Source organism: Carettochelys insculpta, chromosome 17, assembly GCF_033958435.1.
Source record: "Carettochelys insculpta isolate YL-2023 chromosome 17, ASM3395843v1, whole genome shotgun sequence".
Classification (NCBI taxonomy): domain Eukaryota; kingdom Metazoa; phylum Chordata; order Testudines; family Carettochelyidae; genus Carettochelys; species Carettochelys insculpta.
In genome coordinates, this window is record NC_134153.1 from 4,680,251 (window position 1) to 4,701,899 (window position 21,649).

General features: G+C 42.5%; 1 protein-coding gene across 1 annotated transcript in view; it reads left to right on the forward strand.

Annotated features, from left to right (window-relative positions):
* The window catches only part of RTEL1 (regulator of telomere elongation helicase 1), a 161,489-nt gene extending 147,467 nt beyond the window's left edge, over positions 1 to 14,022 (forward strand). Inside the window, exons 32-36 of the mRNA XM_075011522.1 lie at positions 2,673 to 2,918; positions 5,403 to 5,606; positions 6,163 to 6,342; positions 6,949 to 7,052; positions 11,932 to 14,022. Of these exons, the coding sequence (XP_074867623.1) occupies positions 2,673 to 2,918; positions 5,403 to 5,606; positions 6,163 to 6,342; positions 6,949 to 7,052; positions 11,932 to 12,006 (809 nt within the window). The 3' untranslated portion in view covers positions 12,007 to 14,022. The remainder of the gene's footprint in view (positions 1 to 2,672; positions 2,919 to 5,402; positions 5,607 to 6,162; positions 6,343 to 6,948; positions 7,053 to 11,931) is intronic.
* The last annotated feature ends 7,627 nt before the right edge of the window (positions 14,023 to 21,649 follow it).

A 21,649-nucleotide genomic window follows, 5' to 3' on the forward strand; every position in this document is an offset into this window, starting at 1 on the left:
AAAACGGGGTTGGAGACCCATGCTAGACCTCAGAAAACTGAATCAGTGTGTACTTTGTCAAAGATTCAAGATTGGAACCTTAGCCACAGTCACCCCCTCCCTACAGAAAGAGGATTGGCTGTCCACTCTCAGCCTGCAAAATACTTATTTTCACATCACCATTCACCCATTGCACAGATGATATTCCTCATGTTCATGATAGTGAAACGACATTTCCAATACAGGGTGCTACCCTTTGGTCTGGGATTCCACATATACTCACATGCTTCACCTTCAGCAAACGGACAATTCCATCAGCAGAATCAAGGTTCACCTGGCAGCCATGTTGGCTTTCCACCTGACTATCCAAAACCAGTTGGTTTTCACCCACCGTTGTGTGGAGCGGTTTCTCAAGAGCCACAACAATATGCTCCTGCCAATTAAAGAACCAACACCAGCAAGGGGCCTCAACCTGGTCCTCAGGGCCTTAACAGGCACAACTTCTGAGCCACTAGCCATGTGCTTCTTCCTGCACTTCTCTATGAAGGCGGCTTTCCTTGTGCTGATTACCTTAGCACAGAGGGTTGGAGAGCTTTGTGCATTAATGTTGGAGCCACCATATACGCAACCTTCTACAAAGACAAAGTAGTCATCTGCACCCACCCTCAATTCTTCCATAAAGTACTTACCAATTTCCACTGCAATGAGACAGGATGCTTACCAGTCTTCCCTAAACCTCTTCCAGATGACAGTGGCAGAGCCATGTATATGCTTAATGTTCGCAAGACCTTGGCCTCTTACTTACAGAAGATGCAGCCATTCCACAAAACAACCTAACTCTTTGTCTTCACAGGTGAAAGATGTCGTGGTGGGCCTATCTCCAAACAAAGGCTGTCCAAGTGGATCAGCAAGTTTAACAAAGACCCCCATGGTGAACGTTCATGCCTGTTCTGCACGGACAATAGCTGCCTCTACAGCGTTCCTTCAAGCCGCATCCACTGATGACAGTCGTCGAGCAGCTACATGGACATCTGCTTACATGTTCACTCACCATTACGCTACACAGACTCTTGCTGGCACACACACTGTATTCAGCCGAAGTGTACTATCATTGGTCAATTTACACCATCTTCAGGTCCCGCCTCCAAGCAATGGCACTGCTTTGCAGTCATCTAAAGGTGCAGCACCCATGGGGATCCTCGAAGAAGAAGGGAAGGTTACTCACCCTGTGCAGTAATGAGTTCTTCGAGATGATGTCCCTGTGCGTGCTCCACCAGCCACCCTCGTCCCCTCTGCTTCAGATTCCTCCTTTGGCTTCCAGATCAGAGAACTGAGGAGATGGCGAGCCACTCATGCGCAGTAGATGCTCCAGGCATCCGATGCTCATGCCCTGCCTTGTATAGCCAGCCGGGGTGCATTGCTGCTAGCAAATCTCTGAGCGGTAGGTGCAGGGACGCTGGCAAACTGAAAGGTGGAGCACCCACAGGGACAACATCTTGAAGAAGTTCAGTTGCTGCACAGCGTGCGTAACCTTCCCTTCCCTTTTGATGATGATTTCCTATCTGACAAATATTTTTTTCTTGCTTTATTTGAAATAAGCAGTGCATCAGGGTGGTACACAGGGTCAAGAGTCTCCCCTATAGTTGCCTGTGTGGGAGGAGGAAGGAGCGCTGCCAGACAGAGCCTAGCTCTGGTAACAGGCTGCCTCCTGGCCAGGCTCAGCTTCCAGGAACATCAGCTGAGTAAACTGGAGCCCCCTCATTCCCTAGTATATTTAGCCCCTGTCCTTAGAAGCTGAGCTTGGGCAGAGAGTGGCTGCTTCCCCTCCACAGCCAGGCTTTCCAAGGCAAGGAGAAGTTCTGACTCAACCTCTGCCTGGCCTGATTGCCAGGGAGGGCAGCCAAATATGTTGGGGGATGGGGAGAGAGCTGGTGCATCAGGACAGAGTTCCTCCCACAGAGGTAATGTGTGGAGTGGGGGAGTGCAGATGCCCAGATTGGAAGTGGGTTGGTGAGGCAGCACATGGAGAGGTCACACGTCCTCTCCTTTTGCTAGTGTGCCACCCCTGTCCAGAGAGGCACTGGCCAACCTGTAATAAATTAGGCATTTTTCTTGTTTCTTTGGCATGCCAGCTCTATTTGTTAGCACAGCTTTTTGGAAGATGGCTACTTGCTGCCTATGGGAAAATACAATACAATAGGGTCTCGACATTCGCAAGTGCCACATTCAATTACTTACGAGTGGCCTCGCTTCCCTGGAGCTCCGGGGCTGGGAGTGCCAGCGGCTGCCGCGGGTTCCACAGGGGTCTGAGGCCAGGAGCTCCGGCTGCTGTGGCGGCTTCTCCAGGGCAGGTAGGAGCACTGTCAGCCGCCACTTCCCTGGGGCTCTGGGGTCAGAGCGCCGGCAGCCGCTGCCGCTTCCCAGGGCTCCGAACTCCCCTGCCTCCCCAGCTTTTGTGAAAATCAACATTTGTGCGGGTTCTGAACACCGAACCCTCGTGAATGTTGAGACCCTACTGTACATCATTTTATTACTGACCTCACACATGGTGGCTGTTGCAGCTTTTGCTAATTTTCCATTGATTTAACAGTCCTAGAATATGCATGCAGGGTACAAAGATGCAAATGATATATCTCCTTTAAAAATTCTAGACTGTCCTTTCCAACGTGTTGATGATGTGTTGTCTGTCTCAGGTGAAAATCACACCCCTATCCCTAAAGAGGACCCTGAAGAGGGATCAAGCTCTCTCAGAGAGGACCCCCATGAGCTGGTCAGGGTTGCATATCTCAGTGATCTGAAAAAAGCTTTGGACAAAAACAGTTACAGCCGCTTCTGTGCAGCGCTGTCGGCATATAAGAAAACAGATGATTATGATGCTATGGTGTTGGTGGTAGCTGCCCTCACCACCGAAAAGCCAGAAGACTTTCACCTCCTACAACGCAAGTATTTTTATTGATTTTGTTTTTTGTTTTGTTTTGTTTTGGTTTCAAAAGAGATGTAAGTGCTGTGATCCTCTCCTTCATGTACCCCAAATGTATACAGTGTATTGTCACTTACTGGCAGGAATTGGTTTGCAAACTCTATCCATGCTGTGAACTTAGTGCCACCAATAGAATACAATGCTTCTTTTCTCTCTGCATTCACCACTGTAAGCAAATGGAACTTCCTGTTTAGAAGTGTTAGCGAGATCCAGGTAATTTTGAAGCTGTAAAATTGGACGTTGCTTCCACTTGTTCTATTTAGACTCAGCCTGAAAAAACCCAAGATAAAAACTGAGAGAATATTTCCACAACTACCCTTTCTTCCTCCAGGTGGGATTCTTTCACGCATGATTTCATTGCATTGTTTTTCTCCTTTCTGCAAGGGCTGCTCTAGAGCTGGTGATTTTGGTTATTGCAGAAATAGTACTCTCAGTTATCTGACTCGGAGCCACATTTGCAACCACCATTCACCAAAAGAGCCACATTGGTACAGTATGTCTTGTGCACTATCCCCCCCCCAACACATACATACAATAATGTTAAATATGTATAATTATAACCAAATCTAAAAGTTCAAATATATTTTCAATATGAAGAAAAATAAATGGCACTAAACATTGGTTGGATGAGCACATTGTGCTGTTTATTTTGTTCTCTCCACTAACAACTCTATCATTCCATGCAGCAGGATTATTTACAACATCCCTGGTATCCTCAGCCCTTGTACCAGGTCAACAAGGAGAAGAGCTCCTTCTCTCTCCCTATCTCTCTGTCTCCCTCTCTCCCCACGCCCCTCTCTCAGAGCTTGCACTGTCTCTGAGCTCAGCTCACCATGTTCTTCCAGGAAGCTGATTTGCTGAGTTTCAGGAGGGAGGAGGAAGAACAGGGAACTTGCTCCTTCCAGGAACACAGGGATTTAGCTGTTTGCAGTATTCTGGGCAAGAGCACTCAAGGGCTTCAGGTTATACCTGAAAGAACCACATGTGGCTTGAGAGCTGCAGACCGTCACTGGCATAGACTCTCAGACTACTGTTCTCATGGCTTTTGGTTGCCTTATCTTATGATGTGCCCTAAAAACCTTTCACCTTCTAGGGATAGACCTTCTCAACTCTAATTCACTTTTTTTTCCAGGTCTTTTACATGGACACAGATAAGGAATTTTGTCATGATTAACACTCTTTATTTACTGCTATTTATAATAAACTTTTAGGAACCTGAGACTGACTTATTTCCTTAAAAGAAATTTTTTCCTTCTTGCCAATAGATGCTTGTTTATTATCGTAGTGTGTGTCATGTATGCTAGATTACTGACATGGAAAATTTAAGGTTAGGTTTTGATTTAACTTAAATAATACACACAGATTTTCAAATACATAAAGGGAAAGTAACTCATATCCCTGTGGGGCCTAACCACTTTGAAGTAGGATCTCTAATTCCACTACTGTAATATTTCATTACTGTCCTCTTATTGACCTGTGGTCATCCTACTGCTTTCTTCATGGAGTAGTGGTTATGCCAGGCAGCTGAAGGATGACAGGAAGAAACAGGAGTAGAAAATACTGAAATTTAACTGTTTGGTGTCCTGCAAGAAATGGTGCTAAAGTTCAAAATTCTGAAACTTGAGTTGGGAGATAGGGTGTTTACTCTGTTAAGTATGGAAGTCATATTTCTTCACAGCTGAAGTGTGAAGTGGAAATAAACCACATAATGCAATCAGTCAGAATTTCCTGTAGGATGTCACTTTATTGAATATGCAATATTAGAGTAGCTGTGTTGGTCCCAGGATGCTAGATGAGGATGATATGTTTTTATTGGACCAACTTCTGTTTGTGGGAGAACCTAAAGCTTGTCTCTCTCACCAACAAAAGCCATTCCAATAAAATATATTATCTCTACCACTGTGTCTTTTTTTTTAAATATGATGCATCAGTTTTTTTAGTGAGCAGGCGTTTTCAAATTTAAATATTACAAAGGAATTGTCTAAGTCTGGCAATAACCCATAATGGGACTTTTTAAAATGTCTGTACTCATGGTTTGATTCTTTCCCAGTGACCATACCATAGCAAGAGGATTTCTTCGTGAGACAATCTTCCTGGGCACTGAACTTGTCTGACTTATCTGTAACGCTTTGTGGTACAGACTGCCGCACCATAACAGAATTAATGTCTCTTTCAGGCAATGGAAGCAAATTTTCTGACAACCGGATGTTGCTATCAATGCAAAAACTTTATCCATCCTCTAGTGAGGGAAAAAAAAATGAAGCATTGACCTTTCCAGAAATCATTAGACATTCCCAAAACCTTCAGCTACCTTGGGGAGAGGGGGTAAATCGATGGCCATTCTGTTTCCAAACAGGGTTCTTCTTTTCCAAAAAGCAATGAACAATCTGTGTTAAACTGGTTCATTTGACCTATATGTGACTTCTTAAAACATTTTGGACAGGCTTCTATATGTTTGTGCGGCCTCATCACAAAGAGCGGTTCAGGCAGATGTGTAAAGAATTGACTGGAATGAGCTGCTGCAGTGAGGGGAAGAAGAAATTACAACAGGAGGTACAAGAGGAGAAGAGCCATGGGAATTTGGAGAGTTCATGTTCCAAAGCAGAAAAGAGTGAAACTCAGGAAAAAGCTGTCAGCCACACACCAGGTTTGGAATGAACATTTTCTTCTGACATTTAGTTGCTACTTATTATTATTATGGTAGAAAAAAAACGTGGATGTAGGCTCCATTATATTAGGTGGTGTACAAAAACAAAACACAACAACAATCCCTGCTCCAAAGAGCTTACAAACTAAATATCAGACAAGAGAGAACAAGTGGGTACAGAAAGGCAAGTGGATGAGCACTAGGAAATAATGAGGCAATCACCTGAAGAATAAATTCTTAGACTCTTCTGGGGAAAATAAGGCAAGATCCTTTCATGTGAGGGGAACAGGATAGCGTCAAAGTCCATATCTCTAGATAGAATGGTTTCCTTGGAAGGTTCTTCATGTTTTCAGTGATAATTTTGGGTGGGTTAATATGAATAAGAAATTTGTTTTATGGAAAATGTGATTAAGGGGAAAAAGTCGTTTTTATGACAGGCTTCTAAATGGAAACTTCATGGAAATTCCAGCTGGTCAAATTTCACAAAGAGTGGAGGTTTCTCTATTATTATGCATTGCACCATGTTATATATTATGTGATATGTATTCATGTGCAGCTACTTCCAAGAATGATATGCGAAGAAAAACCCAGAGCAAGATTTTCGCCTTCTGCAGTAATCAGAGCAGCAAACCTGAATCTCAAAAGCAAGATACATTGACAGGCCCCAGCAGCATAAGAGCACCTACCAGCCCTTGCAGTTTGCCTGTCTTGCCTCTTGACATGGAGCCAGATTGTGGTAGGTGAATGTGTGTTGGGTGGAAATTTTACCTTCTACTGTAAAGAATGTGTAGGAAATCCATATTATTTTTAGAACACTGTGAAGCCATCTTTTAATCACCACAGTTGTTATTGTGTATTGAAGCACTGAGATACCGCCATGATGAGTGTGGTATGAAAGTCCATATAGAATGAAATCAAATTTGGGTTTTCTTGTTCAGTCATGCCCATTCTAAGTACTTATATGGCCTCCGGTATCACAGGGTGAGTGTCTTGAGTACTAATTCAGTTATCGTTACAACTCCTCTGTGAGTTCAGTAGCATTAGCCCTGTTTTATAGATGGAAAATTGAGGCATAGAAAAATTGAGTGAGGTTACAGAAAGAACTGTGTGATGAGGCCAGGAATTGCAACGTTAAGATACTTGAGTCTTGTAAAACACATTGCACATGCACACCTTCAGCCATTACGTTCTGCAAAATGTACTGGAAGCATGAAAATATAAGAACTTCTGAAACAGAGAGTTACTGGAATTTAGTGTCTCTCTCTCTTTTTCTTTCTCTCCTTCAATTCTGTCTTCCCCTTATTCCCCACCCTGGTATCTTCTTTCTCAATTGCTATTTTAGGAAGATTCCTGTGCTCTAAATGCAAATCTGAGGATGATGTGCCTTTTAAATGCCAGTTATGTGCCTTCACTTGCTGCAAAACATGCTGGGAACAGCTCTTAAAGGTTGGCTTTGCTTATTAGTTTCAGTTAGTTTCTGAAACTTTTAATTTTGTGCTGGTATAAGGACGCAGATGGAAAGCCCCGGAGTCTGAAGTCCACTCCTTACCAATAACACATGTAATTCATGTTTCCACAGGGCTTTGCCACTGTGACTCCATCTCCACTCTTCAGTAACAGAAGGCAGACCATAACTTTTGTCCTGGCTGAGACATACAGCCTCACCCCATTTGAGTCTTCCCCATTTTTCTCTGCCTTCAGAGAGGTGAAAGTGGCAATCTGCAGAACTTAATTTGTCAGATTGTTTTCAGATGTCTTAGCTCTTATTTTAAACATTTTCTTTGCCGGATTTCATTTCATTCCCGAAGTGTCTTCTCTGAGGCAACCTTCCTGCCATAATAGCGTCATCATGCTACTTTGGCATTCTCCTGGTTTGGAGAGATGTCTGCCTTCCCTGAGGATAAGAAGATGAAAGCATTTCTGCAATGCCTCTCTGGTAGCATCCTGTATAACAGAGGCTTTTCTAGATTGCCTGTGCTGTACAACACTCAGTAATGCAAGTAAAATAGCCCAACAGGATCAATGGCTCTGCCCATGAAAAGCAGGTGAGAGGATACAAAGGCTTGTCAGCTTCCATGTGCTTGGGGATGAGGATAAGGGAAGTAATTAGAGAGCCTGGAGACAAGTTGGTCACAAGGGCAGCAATGAAGAAAGAGAAATCACTCCCCTCTTACCCACAAAGCGTAGTATAGAAGGGATCATTAGCAGACATTCAGAAATGGGCAGGCTTCTAAGCTTCAGAGAGACTGTTTGTCAGGAAGACGACACTGGAATATATTGATGAAGTGTGGAAGATCAAAATTAAATTAAAATCCGTGGCACCCATACCCACAGCACGATGCAGAGAAACCCAGTCCAAAAAGGTGGCAGAGTTGTACAGGTATCTTAATAAAAACATCTTTGGACAAATGAGTTCTAGAATTGATTCAGAACAGCTGTCTTCTCCCTCCCAAAACAGGTGATATTCTCAACATTAACGAATTCAGGAAATGGGTCATTTTTGACAGCTGACTGGGACCTATAGAACCAGTCCCATCAAATAAGCAATCTCATCGAGTGTTTTTTATTGTTTCATTTTGATTCAAAATAGGACGGAGCCATCATGGATCGCAAAGCACTCAACTTTTTTTTTTTTCTTTTAAAGCAAAACTTCAATATAGAGGCCTTGTCCATCATAGAAGCTCTGCATCCCCAGATAGAGCCAAAGCAGGAGACTCTCCACTTCCCCATACAAGTGTCATTCCAAGTGTCTAAATTTCTGCCACTGCCAGAGATACTTTGAACATACGGCTCTTCTTTTCAGTTTGTGGACTTTGCCATGGATTTCTACTGAGGTCTTAGTGGCAGCTGTCCAAGAAACAAAAATACTTCTGTCTGCTATTCACGGACAGTTTGTTCATAAGGCTTCTCTTGGGGAAGAAAGCTGCTGAAACCAGCATTCTGCTGGTATGTGCTTTCTTTATCTTTTTTGCAGTGGGCAGCTGATTACAAAATAGGATCATATCCCTAGATTCCTCAGAGCTGGCGAATGCACAGGTTTGTTCCCTGTTTGCTCCAGACATTTATAAATCCTTTCTTGAACCTCTGAGGAGGGAGTTTTGTGACTTTCCTAATAACCATTATGTGAGACGGGTGTGTTTCTGGAGAGAAGGCATGATTATTGAGCCACACTGCATTTTTCAGTAGAATGAGCTGGGGTTCTTAGCGCTGAATGAGGCAAGGCCTTAATTCCAACAAATAGTTTTTCTTAGCTCATGAGTAGATGAACCTTCCCTCCTTCTGCCAGGGTTTTCAGCAGCCTGTGGAGATGAAATGGCACACACTTGTTGGATAGTGAGTAGTTATAACCTACCTGAAGTGTATGTAATGCTAGCTGTATGTCCGGTCCTAAGAAGTGACGGAATGGGAAAAAAGTGTCTTATTACTAAACTGTATTAAGTAACTGAGGTTAAAATAGCGAGAGAATGTGGCAATTTTGTTTTTTAACTAAGGTTAACAGATTGAATTCAACCACAGGCTCCCTTATAGGCTTTAACTCATGCTGCTCTAACACAAGTTAGAAGTGGAGCTGCTATGTCTTCATGGTGATCTTAATCCAAGTCATATAATTGGGATTAGCTAATCCAAATTAGGAGCACATCTTTTTTTCAATTAAGACCTATTGCTTTTGGTTTCTTTGAATGCACATAGCATATGTCTGGGTCTCCTCGACCTGTCTCATGAAGGAAATGTGATCTTCTACTCAGGATAGGATTTGGCTACACTACCTCATGTATACTAGCCACTTATCCTACAGGGCCAACTGGTTTTTGAGAACCTGCATTTCCTCTCTTTGGGAACCTGCAACCAGTAATACAGGATATGTATACACTGCAGCTGGGAGTTTGCTCACTTGCTAAAAGTAGCAGCATGCTGGTTGCTGGCTAGGGAGCCATTTGGGCTGCTCCCTTGAGTGCAGATACAGGAGGTCGGATGTACTTGGACTGGGATGGTTGGTGAAAGCTGCTTCCCATGCTGCAACATCGACATTGCTATATTTAGCAGGTAATCTTGAGCAAAATTAGCAGAAGTGCTGGGAGACACTCTCTGCAGTTGCTGTGTTTTCAGGCCTATTTCCAGATGGAGACAGTTCAGTTTACTTTGTGGCATGATTCTGGCAGAGTTTGGTTCAGAAATTGAGTATGTTGCTGTTTTGGAATCTGTCATTCTTGGAAAGGCCTGGGGTGGGGCTGTGAGCCATGTGACAGGATGAAAGGTCTGTTCTGCATCCTGTCACCTAGGCAAAAGGAGTATATTGAGTGTTAATATCATGGCACAAGAAAGGTCTCGGGGAGAAAACAATTCTTCCCATTTCTCTAAAGCCTGGAGGAGGAGGAGAAGCTGCTTCTCAATAATATAATTTTCATTTTTTATTCAATTCTTGATTCAGCTTTATTCTCAGTGGTGATTTGTTTTGTGGTTTCCTTACCAGCAGGAAATGAACAGCAGGCACCCACTTTATTTCCTTTGGGCCCCCGAAACACCATCAGATGGTAGCAGCATTTGATCACAACTGACCTGTCCTGGATTCAAACTAGTAACTTGTAAACTAAACTTTGTTCCTTTACAACAGGTTACTTATGAGTTCATTCTTTCTAAATAATCAATTCAAGCCTGCTGTGTTTAATGAGGAAATCACTAACAATCCATCATACTGTATATGATGACTTTTCTTTACCCTAACTTTGAGGCTCTTCCCAGCCACTATTATGTTGTGGAAAGACTGATGGTAAATCATTGAAACTTTCCACAAAGGAGGATGTCCAACACATTGTGTGTGCACCAGGAAGAGCTCATATGGAAAGGTATCTCCAGGGAATTCTTTCAAGACCCATTTGGCAAGCTGACCATCATGCACATGATGTGTACTGTAGGGCTCTCTTTGTCTTTAAATGCTGTGTTTAACTGATGGTCTTTAATGCACTCTGTGAGCCTGATATAAAATAAACAGGTAAATGTCATGGAGTTTTTTTTCCACACAGCTCTTCCAGTGTACCAGGAGTCCTCATCCCAAAGTTCCTAGGAGGAGGTGGAAAATTTGATTCTACACTGTTTCATCTTTGAACAGAAAGATCTATCCCTGTTAAGTAAGGTCATTATAAGGAGTCTCAGGGGATCAAATTAATAAAGGCTAGAACTGTTTCACAGTAGAAGCAGTGAGACCAACCAGTTTTAACCTTCACATCAGAGGTCTTTAACCCACAAGCTTTGTCTTCACTTCCTGCAAAAGGTGTTTTTTACAGTGAGGTAATTAACATGCATCAAATCCATTTTTTCACAGGAAAGAAATAGCTGCAGTCAGCTCATAACTTGTTCTACCACCACACCTTGGTCATGACCATAAATATCACTGGTTGCTTTGCATCTCAAATAAGTCATTTCCCTCCTCTAAGGCTTGAATTGTACAAGAGGAAGTGGGAGCTGGCTGCTATCTTATTTGTTTTTGCAAAGACCATATATTTTTGTATTTTGCAACAGCTGTTGCATATTTTGCATTTGCTTTTATTATTTTGGCCTTCTAGAAATTGCACTATTGGCATTGGTTTAACTGAAACTATTCCTGTGGAATGAGTTGCTACAAGAGCTGGGCAGAATTTTTATGATGGCTAATTTCTAGAGAGTGCATTTTTAGAGCACCATAATTATTTGAAAATCTTGGTCAAATTTAGCAGATAGTGTTGTGTTTAAAAAAAAAAGTCAAAACATTTTGATTTTGTCATTTTTAAGTTAAACAGCTTTTTTAACTTCTCATTTTGAAAAGTGTGTCGTTTAGAAATTTAGCTAACTTAAAAGCTAAACTTAAAAAAGCTAGAAAAATGCTTGTATAGCCTGAAACAACAAACTGAAAACCAATTTTCTGATCAGAATAAATATTTTGTTTCAGTGAAATAAAACAAAAGAGCCTCAGTTTTCAGTTTGAACTTCACTACATTTTTTCACATTTTCTATTGGTTTTGGATTTGGTTTGTTTGGGTTTTGGTTGGTCTGGGTTTGTTTTGTTTTTATTTGACTTTGGGTCAGCACCTGAACAAAAAATGTTTTTTTCTCCCAGCAGAAATGGCTGCTGCATTGGTATAGATTTCCTTTTCCTTCTTGTGTGACAACCAATAAATGCTTTACACGTGGAGTACATTTGTAGCAAGCATGGACTGTGTTGGGGACTGGCCAATGGTGGGCATGGCTTGCTATTCAGTAGACTTCTTGCTTTGCAGATCTTCTCTGTGCAGACATTTGATAGGAAATGTAATGAATGCAATCTGTGTAATTTGTTCATCTCTCTCTCCAGATTGTTAAAAAGTGTCCAGAATGCCAAACTGATACAAAGAGGAAGCATTTAGCCCAAGTTTTCTTTCTGCCATAACCTCACTGAAAAGAGGCAAATACGTCAGCTGTGGTTAAAACACCAGCAGAAAAGGAGCGGGGAGAAAGAAGTAAGGTGTACAGTCTTTTACGAAGCCTTGATCTCATCATTTTACAGCATCGTTCCTCTCCTTGGAAAAGTTCATCATTCATGCAAGACCTCTTCTCGTTTCTCTTTCAGTGAAAGGGGAAGGAGACAACACCCTTAGAATTGCAGTGAAATGCAGATCTTTTTTTCTTGTCTGTTTTAATCAACAGATTCTCCTGCAGTCAGTTCTGTTCCTTTTAGGTTAACCTTTGATAGTTTGGAGGAATTTTTCAGCAGTTGTGTCCTCTCAAATATTTACTCAATCATGAAAAATTCCCAGCAGCGGTAGTGCCCATTGGAATGAGCATGCTGACTAAATGTGCTAGGCCATGTGTCCTTACCAGTTTGAGTCGCCTTTTCCAGGAATACCACTTTCCTTTGGCAACTGACAGGAGATGTTGCTGCCAGGAATTTCAGAGATGTAAGATGGTGGAAAGCCTTCTTTTAAAATCCAATAATGTTTAATGTACTTCACTAGTAGTACATTCCAAATATACCTTGTGCTTGCATCAACTCATTCATGCCTGTTCTGCTCCAATCAGAAGCCTGTTTCCTGTGTTGCTGTAAGTACTGATTGCTGCTCTGAGCATGTTTCCCAGGAGGAATTGTCTTCTGAAGCCTTTGCACACTCCTTTTGTGTTTCATGCACATGTCAGGGAGAGCAAAAGAACTATTCCTGCTCTTTCAAAGTGAACACATAAACTGATTTTAAACTCTTATCAAGCTGCAAAAGAGAATCACTTTGGTATTTTCCTCTCTGACTGAGGATATTATTGTTTTGCTAATTTAAGGAATTGTATCATTTTAAAATGTAAGTGGAAATTCTAAAACTGTAAATAAAAATGAACCAGATTGCACATCCATAGTGAATGTACATGGCTTTTAGTTTTTCACTGTATCTAGAAGTGGGCACTGAATCCAAGTAAATAGAAGTGATTTTGATACTGTATTTAATTTTAAATACTCTGATTTTTGGCAGCAATTCTTTAATAATATTTTTTCACTTCCCTTGAGTTTTCAGTTGTTAAACTGTAAAACATACTGTAGTGGCTGGAATTTGAAACTAGACAAATTCAGACAGGAAATAATGCATGTGTTTTTATTGATGAGAGTAATTAATCACTGGCCAATGTTCCAAGTATTGTGATAGATTTTCCATAGCTGACAAAATTTTAAATCAAGACTGGATGTTTTTCGAAAAAATCACCAGCTCTAACAAATATTTTGGGGGATGTTCTATGTCCTGTGTTATACAAGAGGTCAACTCGATCACAATGGCCCTTCCTGGCTATAGAGCAGTGGTGGGCAACCTGGGGCCCACTCATGCACCGCATGTAGCCCACAGGCCCCATCTGCTCCACCCATGTGCCTCTCTTGTCCTGGGGCATTCCAGGAGCCCTGCACTTCCTTGTTCCACCCCCTCCCAGCATTTTCAAAGCATGCAAATCACCTGATTTGCTCTCTGCCCTCATTCCTCCCTCCCAAAGGTGGAACAGCTGTGAATGTCTTAGAATTTTTTTCAAAGGGAAGGAGAAGGAACTTCTCTTTTGGTAATTTTGATTTTCTTTTACTTAGCTCAAAGGTGGATTTTGGGTGGAAATTTAGGTATAATTCCCTTTGCCCTTTTTCAAAATATTCAAAAATGAAGGGTGCCTGATAGTTTCAGACATAGAGGGTCCTCTTTTCTCATTTGGATAACTCAGAGTTGACATTTTTGAAACTTCACTCTTGCTGTTGACTTTGTCCACAATTAGGCAAGTGCTTTTAACAAATTAGAAGAAATTTTAGTTAGAAACATCTGATTTGTTTGTGTCTGGTATGTGACTTTTAGTGAGTCAGGGTGTAGTATTGCAGGTATCTGCACTGTGCTGAGATCTGAATTCACATCTGTTGGTTTTGACTGCTTCTGTCTTTCTCCCAATAAACTCAGACTGAAAAAGGATGGGGGAATTCTGTTTTTCCATTGATGATGATAGAAAAGTCGTCTTTACTACCTGATTGAATAATTAGAAAGGGAAGATACATCTAAAGCCAGTCTTGAACTGGTATAGATTCTCTCAGACTTTTTGACGTGTGGGCATATATTGTACTATACATTTAAATTTGCCAGCATCTTGCAATAAGTATCATCTAGGTCAGTGGTGGGCAATAACTGGCCTGTGTGTTGGCTGCAGTTCACCCGTTAGACCCTAGCAGGCCACTGACAGTTTATTTAACTGCGCTTCTGCAGGTATGGCCGTTTGAAGTTCCTGTTGGCCGCAGATCACTGTTGCCAGCCATTTGGAGCTTCAAGAAGTGGTATTGTGGTCCGCACCACTTCCTGCAGTTTTCATTGGCCAGGAACAGCAATCCTCAGCCAATGGGAGTTTCAGGCAGCTGTACCTGCTGTAGTGCAGGTAAATAAAGCACCAGCAGGCTCCTGGAGCTAACCCAGGTGAAGTGCCTCTGGAGTATTGCCCTCCACAGTCTAGATGTTGTTTGGTCCTGCCATGAGTGCAGGGGCTTGGATCTGATTAGCCCTCAAGGTTCCTCTCAATTCTGTGAGTCTGTATTAGTTTATTTGTGTGGTCTGTTGGGCTTTTCTGAGTACATGAATGTCACTTTTTCCCCTTCGTTTTTTGGAAAGTGGCCTCATGATTTTGAGGTCTTAAGCCACACTGTATTCTTTCTGACTTTTTTTAAACCTTTTTGTCAGTTCTGCTGGTACTAAGCTAGGTATGGGAGACATCAGCCAGGATGAATAAAGCAAAGGGAAGTTGGGGGGTATAAACGTTTCTGGGAAGCAGAGTGCCCTCTTATTTTCTCCATCCATGGGCAGAATAAATTTTATGTTCACCAATGCATATATAGATGTGCACCACCAATTAAAATACACGCTGCCCTCTGTGGGCACTCTGCTATCAGCTGTGTGGCAGCTGAACCTTTCCTGGATGGCTGTCCAAGCACTCAGCTTACAGGGAACACTGGTGGAAAATAATGACATAATGTTTCAACAAGGAAGCTTATTCTAATGCAGGGAAAACAAGATGAAAGAGATTTAGCAAATGATAGTGTTGACATGGCCCTAGGGCTGAACAATGTCCAGCAACAGACTGCCTTTTTAAAGCCTCCATGGTCTTGTAACAGATTGATACCACAAAACCTTTTGTGATTAGCAAGGGAGAGGCTGTCTTTCACACAATGGGGTAGAGAGAAACAGGAGTAGGTGTGGAGAAACCAAGCAGTCCAGATAAGCTGTCTCCATGCATTAAATATAATGAAATCTTTGGTGGTGACATTTTCCTTATTTTGGACCCACGTGTCACCAGTCTCACACTACGTACTTTTTCTAATCGTGAGTCCCCTTTATGCCTTTTTAGTGATAAACGTATCAGTCATCATGACTTTGTGGAAATCAAAAATGCTTTCATTGAAAAGCAGCTTAGATTAATACTGCCATTCCCAGGGCACTTTTGTAAGTGACCTGAGATCATCACAGAAATCACAACTGCTCCAATGTGTTCAGTTCCACTGATACTGCTTGTGTTAGGCCTGTGGAACTTCTGGCATATGATGTTTAAGACTAGGCAAAAATACATAATTATAATGAAACTCTTTCTGAGGGAGTAGAATATTTTTATGCACTGCAGCATGCAGTCTGTGATTTCTGGTTCGGAAGAACTTCAGTAAATGCCTCAGGCCGTGTCTACACTAGCCCAGAAAATCGACCCACTCAGGATCAGTTTTCCAGGGTTTGATTTTGCACATCTGGTAGGGACATGTGAAATCGACCTCTCAAGTGTCTCAGTCAATCCCTGTACTTCTCCCAAGACACTAAGAGTAATGGAGGTTGACAGAAGAGTTTTTCCCAGTGACCTTGTTCAGTAGGGTCAGCCTAATAAGCTGAGTGCAGATACATCAATTTTAGATGCAGTTGCCGTAGCTAGAATTCTGTATCTGCAGTCAACTTACTTTACCTAGTGTAGACACAGCCTTTGTCATTTAAAAGAACTGCATGCACCTAGCTCCTTTCACCGTTAGAGGGTAACTGTAGTACAGCATAGTATGTGCATTTTAACTGAAGAGTATTATTTTGGACTTTCTGTGGTGGAGATACCCTTTGAAATGGTAACCTCAGCTGTGTTTATTTAAGAGAGCTTTAACTGGTGCAAATTCATACAGCTGGCTTTTATTTCATGTCTCACTTTTCCACAGCCTGGTGAAATTATTCAGGTAATAACTTAGAAAATATTCAGTAAAGTTGTGGGGAGTGAACCAGGTAAGTGACCTTGTTATTTTCCCCATCCATCCCAAAACGTAAACCCTCAAACTAAGCCATCTTCATTTCCTACTCCTCAGCATGAATATCTTCAGGAGAGAGGTGATAGTTGGATCCTAAAAAGACATGTGGAGACCCTGGATTTATTAACCTTCTAGGTATAAATCTCCATACATATCACAAGTGTTTGTGGAAGGGATGGTTTGAGGAACACAAAGTGGTCGTTGGAGACATTGGTGACTATGGTGAGCAAAGTTGTTATGATTTATTATATTTTATATTACCACACCATCCAGGCACACTCAAGTCATTGTGCTAAGCAGTGTACAAAGACAGAGCAAAATGATGGCACACTGCATGATCTGCTCAGTTCAGTGTGTGGACTTCATTTTTATCTGATGAATGTTTTTTGACTATAAAGCATCTAAAGCTACAGCAAGGTATTCCGTGATTCCAGAATAGATTAAATAAATGTAACAAGGGAAATTTATTTGAACAAAAGAGGGCTACAGTTATTTTAAACAATGACAGTGTCTCATGCTCTAAACTTTTCTGCTAGTCTATAAGGTGCCACAGGACCCTTCGTTGCTCTACAGATCCAGACTAACACGGCTACCCCTCTGATACTTGTCTCAGTCCTATGATCCTACTAATAGAGGGGTCTCTTGCTGGCTTCTGAATTAACAGAGTTTAGGATAATTTGTCCTGCCCATTCTGCCCCTGGGTGACAAGGACTGTGCTCATGCCAGCTTTGCAAAACAGATTCACTGAAAAGCTCCGCTGCCATAGTAGTTAGTTGCATGCTGCTGCGTACATTGCATGCAGTTGTAGGGGCAACATAGCACAGGCCTCCCGTCTGCTCAGCAGGAAGGTAGTGTAGCTTTAGAATACCCTTCGTCCTCCTGTCTCTAAGCACAGATGTCCAAAACAAGTGGTGGCCCCCAGGATATCCTTCAGGAAAACCAAATTAGAGGATGTAAAGACATTTGCACATTCCCTTTCTTGCGATTTAGCATGCCTTCCCAACCAAGCACCACCTTCCCTGTGATCAAAGCTTCTGATGCTTTACTCTTCTTCCAAACCCTCTCCCAAGAAGCTAAGCTAGCACACTTTTGGAAGCACTCCCAGTTCCAGTTTCCCCACGGATTTGTATCATTAGGGGTTACTCATGGCCCTGGTTAGATAATACTGATGCAGAAATACACCAGATTATATCAATTGATGTTTTAGATGACATCTTTTTATTCTGCAGACATTTTTTATTAGCTTTGTGGACTAACTGCTACCAAAGGTTGTACCTGTTGTGGTCTAGTTTCTGCATTTCCTGTAGCTGCTGATGCGATCCATTTCCCTTTTCCCCTACCTCAAAATTGATGTGGGTACGTTTTGGTTCATATGTGCGTATTGAAACCACGTGCTCCCCATATGTTTACTCACGGAAAATGTATTCTAGGAAACAGTACCTGGGATGGAGAGCATGCTGGTATGTTGTGTCTTCAGCATAATTTTTAGGACTCAGGACGGTGTCCCGCTCAGTTCAAAAATAATTATGTTGCGGTCATTAATTTACTATACTCTTTTGTCTTCCTAAAGGTCAGAGGTGAGGAGGGTGAGGAAAACTGCTGCTGTTCCAAGGATGCAGAATTTCACTTTCTAGCTGTGTCAGTGCAGCAACTCTAATGAACACTACAATCATAAAAGCAAAAATCAACTAATATTTTGGGTTTGGCTGCAGGTCCAGAAGCCGCTCACTGCCTAGCTCTCCCCAGAAAGTATCCAAGTGTCAGGGTTAAACGGAACATCGGTGGCTCACCATACAGATGAACCAGTTGTCGTCACTTAGCAAATCCAATGGCCTCATTCATCAGAATGACTGTGCTGTTTAAACTGCGGCTTACTGCAGTAGAGGGTGTTGATTCAGATCTATTTTTCATCTAAAATAGTGGGAAGGTAGGGGAAAATCTTGCAGATAAACACTTTGACTTGTTTGACTTAAACAATCATATTCTAGTGATGTTGACCATTTCAGCTTGTTGAGAGATTTGCAAATGTTTACATACGTTCCAGTCTCTCGCAGTTTCTTGGAAATGGCTGCATGGGCCAGTGAATGGATTACTAACAGGCTGTGAAAATTTATTATATTCTGATGGAAGTTATTTAACCTTTTGGTTACCAGAGATAAAGTGTATCAAATGCTATTGAAACAGGTAGGGAAGCAGTCCTCATGGCATCTTTCTAGGGAATGGTTGCTACTTTCAAATGTTTTGACATTCGTAGCTTGTATGCTTACTATACACATGTATGTAATTTTGTTCTAATAAAATGACGTAGATAAGGGCATACTGAGGGAGCAAATGTCTACCAGACTTGTGACTCAATTGAGTGAGGTTGCAAATCATCCTGGTTAGTATCCATATCGTGCTTCCTAAATATAACTGCAATAAAGCTAAAACTCATTTGGAGTATGGACCTCTAAAAGGTCAACTTGTAACTTCTCCATCATATGGTAAGAATTACCAGAACAGCCCAGAGCAGCGTTTGTTAAGCTGCATTCTGAGGAATGCCAGTGATCTATGAATGGCCCGCAGGTGTGCCGCCAGTGTTTGGAAAAATTATTCAAAGTTTTACAATAAGACTGTATTCTCCGTCATTAAAACCGTATACAATGTTACTTCTTCATTGCTATGATACCTGATTCAATTATCTTTTTTTTTCTATGTATGCTGCTGTTTATTCTTTTTTGTCTGTTTTTTGATCTGACTTTTTTTCTTTGAAGAAAAATTTTGTAGGTGTTCCGCATAAAAAAAAATATTGCTTGGTGTTGTGTGGTCTCAAAAAGTTTAAGAAACGCTGGCCTAGGCCACATTTTCATCTAATGCAGTATTGTGTCTTGGACAGTGGCCAGAATTGGATGCATTTAGAGGGAATGTAAAAGAAATCCTGCAGTAGTCACGTGAAATAACCACTTCAGTAATAGTTGCAGCCTATTCCTATCCCTGGTTTATGCCTTGAGGCAGGAAGGCGTCTGTCCCTTCCAAACACTGGCTTGTAGTTTTAACCTTGTATGACATTCCATATGAATGTCCAGTCCTTTTTCAAATTCTGATAAAACGATTAAATTGATCTTTGACAGAGCCAGTGGCTGTAAGAACAAGGACTCAGATGTGGATTCACCTTTCAGAAAGAGCAGAGCCAACGCTGACCTGGACTTGGAGGTAAGATAGATTTTGTACAGCCTTTGAAGGCTATTGAATGCTTTGACTGGGAGATCTGTAGGAATACTGCCTCTTCCTCTGAGGGGCAGTGCTGGGCCCCTTGCAGTGGTTGCACTCATTACTCTGTTCCCTGTCTGTGCAAGATGTTTATATCACACACATTCTTTAATGGGGGTAAGAAGGCAGTACCAGTAGGCATCCTTCAGTCTGCATAGACTATGGATCGCGCCCTTTATAGTTTCAATTGAGGACTTCATTTACAGCATCTACTGTGACTATGAAGACCCACACGAGAGTAACAGTCCTTGCTGCATCTCTTGCAGATGTGGTGGGTGTCTGGCAAGTCCTTAGTGTGCTTTCTGTGCGCTCGCTTCTCTGCTAGCTGTCTGATCCTCGTCTCACCCTTCTGAAGGCCCTTGTGTAACCCCTGCCTCCATCTGCTGCGGTCGTCTGCTAGTTCTTCCCAGTTGTCCAGCTCGATGTCTACCTCTCTGAGGTCTCTCTTGCAGACATCTTTGTAGCGCAACTGGGGGCATCCGGGAGGTCTTTTGCCAGAGGCTAGCTCACCATACAGGATGTCTTTTGGAATCCTTCCATCATTCATCCTGTGGACGTGGCCAAGCCAGCGGAGCCGATGCTGCCTGAGGAGGGTGTGCATGGTTGGGATTCCAGCTTGCTCAAGAATAGCGGTGTTGGTCACTCTGTCCTTCCGTGATATTCCAAGGATGCGCCTGAGGCAGCGCAAGTGGAAGACGTTCAGCCTCTTTTCCTGGCGGGCATACAGGGTCCAAGTCTCACTGCCATAAAGGAGGGTGCTGAGGATGCAGGCTCTGTAGACTTGCATTTTGGTGTGAGTGTACAGCTTGTTTTTATTCCACACTCTCTTGCTGAGTCTGGACAGAGTTGTGGCCGCTTTTCTGATCCTCCTATTTAGCTCAGTGTCCAACGACAGGATGTCAGTGATGGTGGACCCAAGGTAAACGAACTCGTGGATGACCTCTAATGTATAGTTGTCAATGCTTATTGATGGGGATTCAGCAACATCCTGACCAAGTACGTTTGTCTTCTTTAGGCTGATGGTAAGCCCAAAGTCCTTGCACACTTTGGAGAACTGATCCAGCAGTTTTTGAAGCTGGTCTTCTGTGTGAGACACTACAGCAGCATCGTCTGCGAACAGCATGTCTCAGATGAGGACTTCCCTCATCTTAGACTTAGCTTTCAGCCTTGCAAGATGAAACAGTTTCCCATCAGATCTTGTGTGCAGCAAGATGCCCTTTGTTGAAGATCCAACGTCATGCTTCAGGAGGAGTTCGAAGAAGGTCCCGAACAATGTCGGAGCAAGCACGCATCCTTGTTTGACACTGCTCCTGATTCCGAAAGCATCCGATAATGCGCCGTCATATTGGATGGTTCCTCTCGTGTCATCGTGGAATGACTGGATCATCTTGAGTAACCGTGGAGGACAGCCTATCTTGTGGAGCAGTTTGAACAGACCATCCCTGCTGACCAAGTCAAAGGCCTTGGTCAGGTCGATGAAGGCTATGTAGAGTGGCTTCCTCTGCTCCCTGCACTTCTCCTGCAGGTGCCTTAGAGAGAAGACCATGTCAACGGTAGACCTCTCTGCGCGGAATCCGCACTGCGATTCGGGGTACACCCTCTCAGCAATCTTCTGGAGTCTGCCAAGGATGACGTGAGCGAACAGTTTACCAGTGACGCTTAGGAGGGAGATTCCACGGTAGTTGTTGCAGTCGCTTCTGTCTCCTTTGTTCTTATACAAAGAAGGCAGGCTGAACAGTAATGTACACAGCACATATAATATATAGATATGGTGTGTGTTTCACAGCATCATAGAAGCCTAAGGCTGGAAGGACCTCAGGAGGTCATCGAGTCCAAACCTCTGCCCAAATCAGGATCAACCCCAACTAAATCATCCCAGCCAGGACTTTGTCAAGCTGGGACTTAAAAAACCTCTAGGGATGGAGATTCCACCACTTCTCTAGGTAACACATTCCAGTGCTTCACCACCCCCCAGTGAAATAGTTTTTCCTAATATCCAACCTACACCTCCCCACTGCAACTTGTG